The following is an 11,969-nucleotide window of genomic DNA, read 5'->3' as shown; positions in this document are numbered from 1 at the left end:
GTCTTCGTTTTATAATAATTGTGTTTGTAATAATCCTGAATTTGATATTTTTCATTGTAGTTTCTCTCAGTTTAAGTCTATCACATTTGAGTCTTTAAAATAAATATTGTGTAAGTTTTTATATTTTATATTTTCATCCTGTAATTGGTGTATACACTGTTGGATGTGCAATAAATAAATAAATAAATAAATATACTCAAACTTTACCATGTGCTTTAATTTTTTTCAGATAGCTGTCGTCACTGCCACTGCCGCCAATAGAGACCGGAGCAGATGTGAGGTCAAACCCGGTGTTAGATGCATATCGGTTGGTATGGTATGACAAAGCGTCTAGAAGAACAATGTTTCGCAAGGGCATCACGGATTGAGGCAATATCAAAAATATTTTATCTTGTAGAACTGAAAAATAAACCTATACCGTACCGGTAGTAATCTTATAAAAAAATGAAATAGTAGGCCTAAGCATAATAATGTCATAGATAATGTGTTTCATTGTGATAATCAGGTTTTTCAGCTGCATTACTTACCCCCGCTATCACCTTTAGCTAAAATAAGGTAATGATCTTCATTCAAGTTGAAAAAGTTTTGTAGGCTCTCGTCGCTGAGTTGTCTTGTGAATGAGCACGTGAGGACACCATCATCAACATTGACATTTTTATTGCTTAAACCACCCTTGAATATATGAAAATAGTTGGATATATTTAAAGGCTGGCCACCACACACTACTTCTCATGACGGTTGTACTGCCGTCGGCGGCCGACAAATCCATGTACTGAGAACTCAACAAATATCAGGCAAGTTATATTAACTTGCAATTATTTAAACAAAGAAGTATTTTTAGAAGTTCACTGTAAATTTATTTAGGACAAAACAATAGTAAATACAATTTTTATTTTTCAAAATAATACGATATCGTTGTATAAAGTTAATTCTATTTTTTTAAATTGTTCCCTCTTTTTGAATGCAATTCGTTGTTCTTGCAATTCTAATGATTTTTTTAACTATGGAATGTCATTTTTTCTTGAACTTTTAATAATATTAAGTATAGAATATTTTAATTGTTCTGTTATTTTATTTCATTATAGTTTATATTTTGTACATTTTGTTTTCTCTCTGTGTAGATACAAATTGCTTTTTTCCCTGGACATTTGGTACACATGGTTAAATGTTGCTGCTGTAATCAGCGCAGGAGCAGGTAGCCCACCAGGTACCCACTTATACTCTTGGGTAGAGAGTAGCAAGGCATATAAAGTGCGTTGCTCAAGGACACAAGCAATTTTTACAGCGTGGGATTGAAACCCCGATCTCTAGGTTGGGAAACTAAACTGTTCCCGCTTAGCCAAACAGCTTCTTCTTTCATTATTTAGGATTTTTTAATCTGCATTTGAATTTTTTTTAAGAAGGCCCTTCAAGTCAGCATTGCTGTCAGAACCACTCTCTCAATATATTGTTGGATAAATAAACAAAAGAATGAAGAAGCAAATAAATGGCATTTTTAATACTTACAGCATCCTGTTGGGTTGGAGGAATATTTCCTGTAGCGTAGTAACGATCTACAGCGCCATTGGACAAGCAGCCGACAATGTCCGAGTTTGGCTGAAGAAAGACATGTATAATCAATTAGATTAAAAGATTAATAGAAATAGTAACTAAAAATTAAAGTACATTCTTAGTTAAAATGTGATATCCAGAGCCATGTATTCCCCCACCCCATCTTTTTTTTATTTACTAAGCCAAAGTTTAAGTAGGCCTATCTCATTGACACATACAGCTAGCAAAATAGTTCTAAGATCGATTAATGCATGCAAAATCAAACGTATAACATCTAATTTTAATTATTTTGTAATCACATAAACCAGTGTTTTGTCTTACTATAATATCATTAAATTATTAACATGTGATCATGATAATTTGTTTAATGTAATTGTAATAACGAGATGGCCATAGAAAGATAACGCTCAGAGAATGTGTTTAATACACCGTCCCGCCCCTTGGATTTTGTTTTAAATTTCCATAAAACATTGGTCAATTATTGTAATATTTTGATTGCCACTCTATAAAGAGCCATTACGTTAGTAGAAACCTTTTTCTCCTTGCAGGCTTAATCATAGAAATGATAAGCTGTGTATCACACTTACCATTTTATTATCCTTTGAGAATCCGATGGCGATGTAACCACTACTACTCTTGATGCTGAACTCAAAATCCAATGCATCTCTACTCGGGGAAACGGACCATCCCACAAAATATGTGCACACAGAGGCAGGAAAGCAATTGGCAGGTGATCGAAAACAAGACTGAGAAATTGCGCAGGTATCACCCTTTTGGAAAAATTAAAGATATTGTCATCAGGGGTGGCGCTAGGATGTTTCCCGACTGGTGTCCAATGTCACTGAAGGGCGGCCGATGTTCCCGACTAGAGCGTAACGGGCGAGGTCGGGCCCGCGTCGCCCAACATTTGGAGGTGGAATGGGGACGAAGCCCCAGAACACTGAAAAATTGTGGGTTTCAAATGCATATTATATCGTTCCACTAATATGAAAAATAAAATAAATACATTTTCCCCCGCTGCGCCACCCCTGATTGACATACAATAACTATCCTAAGTTGTGCAGGAAACGCAGATTGCAATACTATACCTTATAAATATTAATTATGTATTTACAACATTTAATTGGTCATTAAATGTCATTTTATTGGTCATAACTTAATAAATATTTATTATGTAATGACATTTAATTGATCAATTCGCCTGGTTACTCGATACGGTATTTGGTCTACTTTATGAGTACACATTATTAAGGGTGAAATAGTACTACCCTATTATTCGACCACCTGTACCGCCTGCCTGGAAAGGTATCCTGTTGCCATACCATAGGCTTTGGCAGGGGTACCATGCTTGTCAAGTAGCATAGGAACGGTTCCTAGCGTAGTAACTTACATTATCGTTGATAGAAATATGTATTTTGTATATAGACACCTTCGTAGTTTTTGTTTTTTTTTTGTTTTGCTTTTTGTTTTTTTATTTAATCTTTTGTTTCTTTTTCTTCAATCATTATATATGCTATAATTCAGCATTTTAAAAAGATGTTTCGTCTGCGTCGATCTAGAACATTTCTGAAGTAGTGCTGAATTAACATCCTGAACTGAAAACATTTTATTCGGAATTTTACTGTGTATAAGTATGTGATGTGCTACAAACTTTCAATTCAAATCGTAATGACAATTTTCTTTATTTTACAAATGAAAAATATTAATAAAATATATAAAAAATAAAATATATAATAGTCTTATATTATTCGTTAGTCTTTATATTTACTGTAGGTTCTCCAGGTTGCTGTGTTGTCACTGTGACATCAATAGAGATCGGAGCAGATGTGAGGTTATAACCAGAGTCAGAGAAATATCGGTTGCCCATATGGTATGACAAAGCGTCTGCAAGAACAATGTTTACAGCACGGGTATCATTATTCAAAGAATCCGAAGGCCCAACGATTGACACAACGTTAAAACTATTTTATGTTTTTTTCACTTATCACTGATTATATACCGGTAGCACTCTTGTTGTTAAGAAATACACAATATAAAATGTCAAGGATAATATTGTTTTGCTTCAAAGATTTTATCAGCAATGTCACTTACCCCCGCTATCACCTTTAGCTAAAATTAGGTAATGATCTTCATTCAAGTTAAAGAAGTTTTGTAGACTCTCGTTGCTGAGTTCTCTTGTGAAGGAGCACGTGATGACACCATCATCACCCATAGTGACATTTTCATTGCTTAGACCACCCTTTAATAAATAAAAATAGTTGTATATTTAAAGCCTGGCCACCACACACTGCTTGAGCGACGGTTGTACTACCGTCGGTCGAAAGCTCACTAATATAGGCCGGCAAGTTATATTAACTTGCAGTTTTTAAAACAGGGAAGTATTTTTGAAAGTTCACTGTTTATTTAGAGCAAGACAGAGTAAATAAAATTTTCGATTCTCAAATGACCGTTTAGTTAGCTTTATTGCACTATGATATCCCCTCGACCGTATTGATATTTTCTTCCACAGCTACGCCAAACTTCGTTGGATTGTTCTCCAGATGGAGTCTTGAGTTTTTGAGGGTGGTGGTTGTTCTCCTTGGCGTGGCCGTTAAAGCCTTTTTATCTTCTATATTGTACTTTTATACTTATATTTTTTTATATAAATTTATATGTTTTTATTACGTAATTTATTCTCACCTGTAAGTGGCGATTTTTCGCTGTTGGAAGAAGAATTAAATAAATAAATAGGCCTATTAATTTTATTTTTAAAATTGTTCCCACCTTATGAATGTAATTCGTTGTTCTTGCAATTCTAATGATTTTAAATATAAAAATAATAATTTTTTTTTCTTGCAATTTAAATGATATTAAGTATAGAATATAATTCTTCTCATATTTTATTTTATTATAATAAAAAAATTTTAAAATCTGTGGAATTGTTTTGAAAGAAGGCCTCTTCAAGTCAGCATTGCTGTCAGAACCACCCTATAAAAATATTGGCAGATAAATAAACAAATGAATGAAGAAGCAAAAAAATGACATTTTTTAAAATACTTACAGCACCTTGTGGTGTTGGAAGCATTCTTTCTGTAGCATAGTAACGATCTACAGTGCCATTGGATAAGCAGCCGACAATGTCCGAGTTTGGCTAAAGAAGGACATGCATAATTAATTAAACAGAAATAGTAAATAAAACTTAAAATACACTCTTAATTAAAAATATAATATCAAGAGGCACATGCATTCTCTTTTTTCTATCTGCTTAGCCTAAGTTTAATTATATCTAGTTGATACAGTCATACAGCTAGAAAAATAGTACACTGTAAAAACAGCGTGGAGCCTTTAAACACAAAGCTCCACGAAGTTTTGTCCTGTTTTTGGTGACACTGTCTAATTTTAATTGTTTTGTAATCACATAAAAAAAGTGTTTTGTTTTACTACAATATCATTAAATTATTAACATGTGAATAGCATGATAATTTGTTTCATTTAATTGTAATAATTACAAGATGACCATGTGTAGACTTGGAGGAAAATAACGTTTAGAGAATCTGTGTAATACACCGTCCCGCCCCGCCTTGGATGTTGTTTTTAAATTTCCACAAAACTACAGTGAAACTGTGTTTTTCTGGCCCTGCTCTTATTGGTCAATTGTTGCTTATAAAGAGCCATTAAGTTAGGAGAAACCTTTCTCTATGCAGGCTTCATAATAAGCTGCTAGCACACTTACCATTTTATTATCTTTTGAGAATCCAATGGCGATGTAACCACTACTGCCTGAGAATGTGAACTCAAAGTCCAATGCATCCCCACTCGGGGAACGGGACCATCTAACAAAATATGTGCACGTAGAGGCGGGAAAGCAATTGCCTGGTGATCGAAAACATGACTGGGAAAATCCGCAAGTATCAACCTATTGGAAAAACAACACATTGTCATCGTGGGTACGTACGCGCCAGGATTTGCTTGACTGGGGTTTAATGTCGCCGAAGGGTGGCCGATGAGAGCGTAGGCATAAGTGGGCAAGGTCGGGCGCTTCGCTCAACATCTCACGGTAGAGGAGTAGGGGCAAATCCCCAGAAAACTGAAAAAAAAAATAGGGATTTAAAATGCTCATTTAATCGTTTTTAGAGTCCACTATTACGAAAAATACTTTTGTTTCCTCTCCCGACTGCGCCACCCCTGATTGACATGCACTAATTATCCTAGACTGTTTATTACTATGCCTCATAAATATTTATCATAAAATGACAATGTTTAGTCGGTCATTAGCTAATAAATATTTATTCGCTAATGTCATATTAATCATAACTTAATAAATATTTATTAATGACATTTAACTGATCAATTCCCCTGTTCCCCTGTGATCAAATACCCAATACGGTATGTGACCTACTTCGCGAGAACACATTAAGAAGTATATAAAATAGTAGGGCCTATTTCTTATTAATCCTGTACCACCACCACCGCCACCTGTCTGGAAAGGTATCATGTTAGGCATACCATAGACTTTGGCAGGGGTACCATAGTTATCAAATACATAAGGAACGGTTCCTAGCCTGGTATCTCTCCAAGTACGTTTTGATATGGTACTTCGTATATTTACACACTTTTGTAGTTTTTTACACTTTTATTTTTTTTCATAATTATAAATTTAGTGTTTTAAAAGACGTTCCGCCACCGTTGATCTAAAACATTTTGAAAATCGAATACTGAAATGTTGATCTGACAACCTCAACGGAAAACATTTTATTATCCGAAATTTTACTTTGTAGATGTATGAATGTGCTGCAAGCTTCAAATTCAAATCGCAATGACAATTTTCTTTATATTATTATCCTTTAACACAATTTTTTTTTCGCTGCTGTTTTGATGTGATGTGTCCGTGTTTTTTTAAAAATTATTATTAATATTTAACAACTCAGTTTTGTAATTCAGATTTCTGCAAGATGCTGTTTTATGTATAAATTATGTGAAAAAATATACTGTACCGGAGATTTGAGATCATAAGCCGAGTCAGAGATGTATCGGTTATTCATATGGTATCCAATAGATTCTGAAAAAAAAAAAAAAAAAAAAAAAAAACAATATTTACTGCACAGGTATTATTATTTAAAAAAAATATTTTAAGAATCCAAAGACCCAACGATTGACACAATATTAAAACTATTTTATCTTTTACAACTGATTAATTAATCTATACCTGTAGCTGTCTTGTCAAGAAATACAAATAAAATAGACATAGCCATGATAATGTCAAGGATAATATATCTTTTGCTTCAAAGATTTTATCAGCAATATCACTTACCCCTATCAAGACCACCTTTCGCTAAAATTATGTAATGATCTTCATTCAAGTTAAAGAAGTTTTGAAGGCTCTCGTTGCTGAGTTCTCTTGTGAAGGAGCACGTGAGGACACCGTCATCACCCATAGTGATAGTTTGATTGGTTAGACCACCCTTTAATAAATATAAATAGTTTGATATTTAAAGCCCGTCACACTGCTTCGCAAGACGCGGTGGCCCTACCGTCGGCCTACAAATCCATGTACGGAAAACTCACCAAATATCCGGCAAACTATACTAACTTGCAGTTTTTAAAACAATGAAGTATTTTTAAAAGTTCGCTGTTTATTTAGGAAAAGATAGAGTAAAATACAACTTTAGATTTTCAAAATGATCGTTTAGTTTCTTATAATATACCCCGATATCGTTGCATATTAATTTTAATTTTAAAATTGTTCCCTCTTTTTTAATGCAATTCGTTGCAATTCTAATGATTTCAACTATGGAATATAATTTTTGCTTGCAATTTTTATGATATTAACTATAGAATATTTGAATTTTCTTATATTTTATTTCATTATTATTATTATTATTATTATTATTATTATTATTATTATTATTATTCACATCATTCATATAGTGCCTTTTCTTTGCAGATACAAATCGCTTTTTCCCCTGGTCATTGGGTACACATGCTTAAATGTTGCTGCTGTTAATCTGCGCATGAGTGAGCAGGCGACCCCGCCAGGTACCCATTTATAGGCCCTACGCCTGGATAGAGAAAAGCAATGCTTTTGCATTCAAAGACACAAGCGAAATGCACTGTAACAGCCTGGGAATGAAACCCCGAGCTCGAGTTGGGAAACCACACTGTTCTTGCTGCGCCAAACCACTTCTTCTTTCATTATTTATGATTCTTCTTCTTTCATTATTTATGATTTTGAAAGAGGGCCTATTCTTCAAGTCAGCATTGCTGTTAGAACCAGCCTCTCAAAATATTCTCAGATAAATAAATAAAAAAATAAATGAAGAAGCAAATAAATGACAATTTTAATACTTACAGCATCCTGTTGTATTGGTGGCATTCGTTCTGTAGCATAGTAACGGTTTACAGTGCCATTGGATAAGCAGCCGACAATGTCCGAGTTTGGCTGAAGAAAGACATGCATAATCAATTAGATTAGACTAATAGAAATATTAACTAAAAATTAAAATACATTCTAAGTTAAAATGTAATATCCAGAGGCATGTATTCTCTTTTTTAAGTTTAATTACCTCGTTGATACATACAGCTAGCAAAATAGTAGATCAACTTAATAATGCATGCAAAATCAAACGCACACAAGGAGATAACATATAATTTTAATTGTTTTGTAATCACATAAACCAGTGTTTGGTTTTACTACAATATCATTAAATTATTAACATATGAATAACATGATAATAACATAATAATATAAATATATATAGGCATATATATATAGGATAAGAGACAGGATGTATCATGAATAGAGTACATGTTTTGATATGGATTACATCCTATATGAAATACACAAAAAAGAAAAACAAAGAAAATGAAATCCTCATCGTTAAGAGTCAAATTGGCAAGATTAGTTTAAAATAGGCTAGGCCTATGCTGTTTTTCACTGGATTATGGGGAAAAAATTCTGGCTTATTGCTCAAAAGGTGTCAAAATGTAAAGTTGAATTATTTGTTCTATTTTTTAGAGTGCTGTAGATGGTAGATGTTGTAATACAGTGGAAAAAAATATTCCACTAATAGGGGTTATTTGATGATTTGGCACACTCAGAAAGTGTCCCCGTCCCCTTAATAGTTTCTCCTTAACAGGGGTTAATTGTAGTGTTAAAATATTCATTGCCCGTTATTTCACGGAAAGTGTTCCCTTTATATGAGTGTCCTCTGAATAGGGGTGTCCCAAAGGAGGGGTTCTACTGTATTTTAATCGTAAGGTTTTAAATTTTCTTGAATCCTAGAGTAATCCGAAAGTTCCTAAATGCTTACAAGATGATCAAGCATGTCAGTGCATGTTAATCAGTCTAAAACTAAAAATATATTTTAAAATAGTATACAGCTAACTGCTTATGTTTGTCTTGCATGTCTATTGTACACTGTAAAATTTGACGAAAACAGACTAAAATCGATTGTAAATAATAATAGGTAATTCGTTCGAAGTTTGTTTTCAATATTACATCCTGTTCCATTTCGATGAAAATGTTTTAGAATTGTGCTGTATAACGCTCCTATAGTTGATGTATGAAAAAACAACAGAAGGTTCTGATTGTTTACAAGTTGACCAAAGCCAACAGTGTGTTATAGAATTACTATTCAAACAGAGAGCACTACGCTGATAATGTCTTTATTCCCACAGCTACTTAGATATGAAAGACCTTCACTCCAGATGAAAATGTATGTGTACAGATTCTTGAGTGTATAAATAGACAAATATTGTACATAAATAATCCAGGTAAATGGCGAAAGACGGAGCCTTCTGACTAGTTCCATTATCATTAGTCCAAATATTTTAAATACTCCTCTACCACGAATTGTTTTATTGATATTGACTCATCTAATTCATATAATCATTTTAACATTTTCATCGGATTCCTAGAGGAAGATTGTTGAACTAATTTAAGTGGATGGAGGCTGGGTCGCCGAGGTAGCATGGGTGGATTATTATATAGGGTCACCATTTCAACACGTTTGAATTCGAGGGTCTAATGATTTTAATGAGATAATGTTAATTATCAAACTTATTTTTTGCAGTTTATCTTAATAACGTACATAGTATCTATGTTTTTTGTTGGATTATTTGAATATAGTTGTATTTATATTTATATTAATGAAAGCATTCGTACATTCTGTTATTGCAAAGTAGTATGTTTATACCCGTAATGTCAATAATACTCTATGATGGTAATAATAGATATAAAAGAAGTTCTGTTACTCAAGAAAATACCTAAATTGATTAAGTTTCAGATAGAATTTTATTTTCATAAGAATCGTTACAATGTTATAAAAATTGTTGTCACAAATTACAAAAAGTATTGAAAAAATGAAGTGCATTAAAATTAATAATATTAAAGTAATTAACCAGAGTATTTTACTTTAAATGTTCAAGTTAATTAGATCGACAGACATGGCTACATTTAAATATATTTCACGACGTAAGTGAATAAGACATATTTTTATAACCTTACCATCAATTGATCTTTAGAGAACCCGACTGCAATGTACCCATTCGCCCCAGACATGCTGAATTCCATGTCCAAAGCATTTCCGCTGTTTGAAAGGGACCAGCCTACGAAGTACGTACATGAAGTGGCTGGAAAGCAATCCGTTGGCTCCCGGAAACAGTTCTGAGACACTCCGCACGTATCAGCCTTTAAGAAGAGAAAATGTGATGTGCCCATATAAGGTATGATAACGTCATATCACATAGTATTAGATTGTATCAAAAAAAGTGTTCAATTTTTATGTTCCATCACATTTTATGTTACGGTTCTTTGATGAAATTTGATAGTGTAGACAAAGCTTTAGACATGTTTCTTAAAACCCAGAGTTCACATCATCAGCAACAATTAGAATTCAAGTACTCGAGTATAAAAAGCAATTGAATTCTGAGTATGCAAATTAACAACTTATTTATGAAAATCAAGGTATTTATTACAGTAATGCCAATTAATTATACAGGTACATTATTTTTGGTACATGCAACAATAGATGGGCAACTATGCACACACAAACATCGACTGAACGTCCCATCTGGAGAACGATGTAAAAAAAGTAAGAAAGGTAAGAAGCGAGAACTGCAATGACCATGGCAGGTCTGAAATCCAAGTGTTCACCGAAAGTATAGAAATATCTTAATAAACCTTTCCGCTAAACCCCCCAACTTAGATGTTGTTGGTCCAACAAAAACGACAGTGTAAAACATACGCAAACATGTGCATATCTGTGGGACATACGTGTTTGTGAGGGCTGAGTCTATCGGCACTGCCGCAGTGCGAAAAAAAGCTGCTGTTTTCTATCGGCACTGCCGCAGTGCCAAAAAGCTGCTGTTTTCTATCGGCACTGCCGCAGTGCCAAAAAAGCTGCTGTTTTCTATCGGCACTGCCACAGTGCGAAAAAAGCTGTTATTTTCTATCGGCATTATTGCCGCAGTTCGATAAAAGCCCCGATTTTCTATCGGCACTGCCGCAGTGCCAAAACACTGCAGTTTTCTATCGGCACTGCCACTCGAAAAGCTGCTGTTTAATTATCAAATAGATGTTTTTATCATAGATTATGTTATCAATAATTGGTTAGGTCTAGCCTAGCCTATAATATTGTTAACATTATATTATATATGTTTTATAATTAAATTATAATGATTTCTAATTAATTAATATATACATAGCCTATATCTAGGCCCATACATAAAACAAAACATAAGACAACAAAAATTTAAAAATAAGATAGTAGTAATAATAGTAATAATAATAATAATAATAATAATAATAATAATAATAATAATAATAATAATAATAATAATAATAATATAATAACAGTGCTCGAAATGAATAAAAATTGTTTAATTAATGAGACGAATCAGCATATATTAAATCAACTTGCGTCTATGCAAAACCTGTTTTTTTTTTTAAATAAAGTTATCTATTTTATTCTTCTGCTTTAAAAAATAATCTTATAAATTATAAGTTTATTTTCTATGATAATTTTATCCACATAATTCATGTTTTCAATGTTAGTATGGTTGATAAATAATACATAAAATAATAATAATAATAATAATGAAGGTGCTCGAATAATGCTTTAATAAAGAATTAATACTTCAATAGGCCTATTTGCGATAGTGTGATTAATGAGATATTTGTTGATTAATTTATAGAAATATATAATAGGTATAGGCCTATACCATTAATAATGATTCAGCATATTAAATCAACTTACGTCTATAGATGTAAAATCTGGCTTTTTTTTCAATAAAATGTTACCTATTTTATTCTGTTTAAAAAAATAATCTTATAAAATACTGTACATTATAAAGTTTCATTGTAAATTATATGAGAATTTAATCCACATAATTTATGTTTTCAATTATTTAAGCATTTAAACAATTCAGTGGGCCTAACG

At 32.8% G+C, this 11,969-nt stretch overlaps 1 protein-coding gene across 2 annotated transcripts in view; it reads right to left on the bottom strand.

The window, feature by feature from the left end:
• The window catches only part of LOC117112673, a 24,125-nt gene that overhangs the window by 7,814 nt on the left and 4,342 nt on the right, over positions 1-11,969 (bottom strand). For both annotated transcript variants that reach the window (XM_033255802.1, XM_033255803.1), the window contains exons 3-14: positions 10,037-10,219; positions 7,880-7,969; positions 6,842-6,992; positions 6,525-6,589; positions 5,264-5,446; positions 4,592-4,681; positions 3,643-3,790; positions 3,320-3,435; positions 2,139-2,321; positions 1,507-1,596; positions 528-672; positions 208-330 (exon numbers count right to left, since the gene is read on the bottom strand). In XM_033255802.1, the coding sequence (XP_033111693.1) occupies positions 208-330; positions 528-672; positions 1,507-1,596; positions 2,139-2,321; positions 3,320-3,435; positions 3,643-3,790; positions 4,592-4,681; positions 5,264-5,446; positions 6,525-6,589; positions 6,842-6,992; positions 7,880-7,969; positions 10,037-10,219 (1,567 nt within the window). The remainder of the gene's footprint in view (positions 1-207; positions 331-527; positions 673-1,506; positions 1,597-2,138; positions 2,322-3,319; positions 3,436-3,642; positions 3,791-4,591; positions 4,682-5,263; positions 5,447-6,524; positions 6,590-6,841; positions 6,993-7,879; positions 7,970-10,036; positions 10,220-11,969) is intronic.

This window comes from Anneissia japonica, unplaced genomic scaffold (genome assembly GCF_011630105.1).
Source record: "Anneissia japonica isolate Jap-2015-1 unplaced genomic scaffold, ASM1163010v1 scaffold288053_len460827_cov147, whole genome shotgun sequence".
NCBI lineage: Eukaryota > Metazoa > Echinodermata > Crinoidea > Comatulida > Comatulidae > Anneissia > Anneissia japonica.
This window is presented reverse-complemented; position numbering and strand designations above follow the sequence as displayed.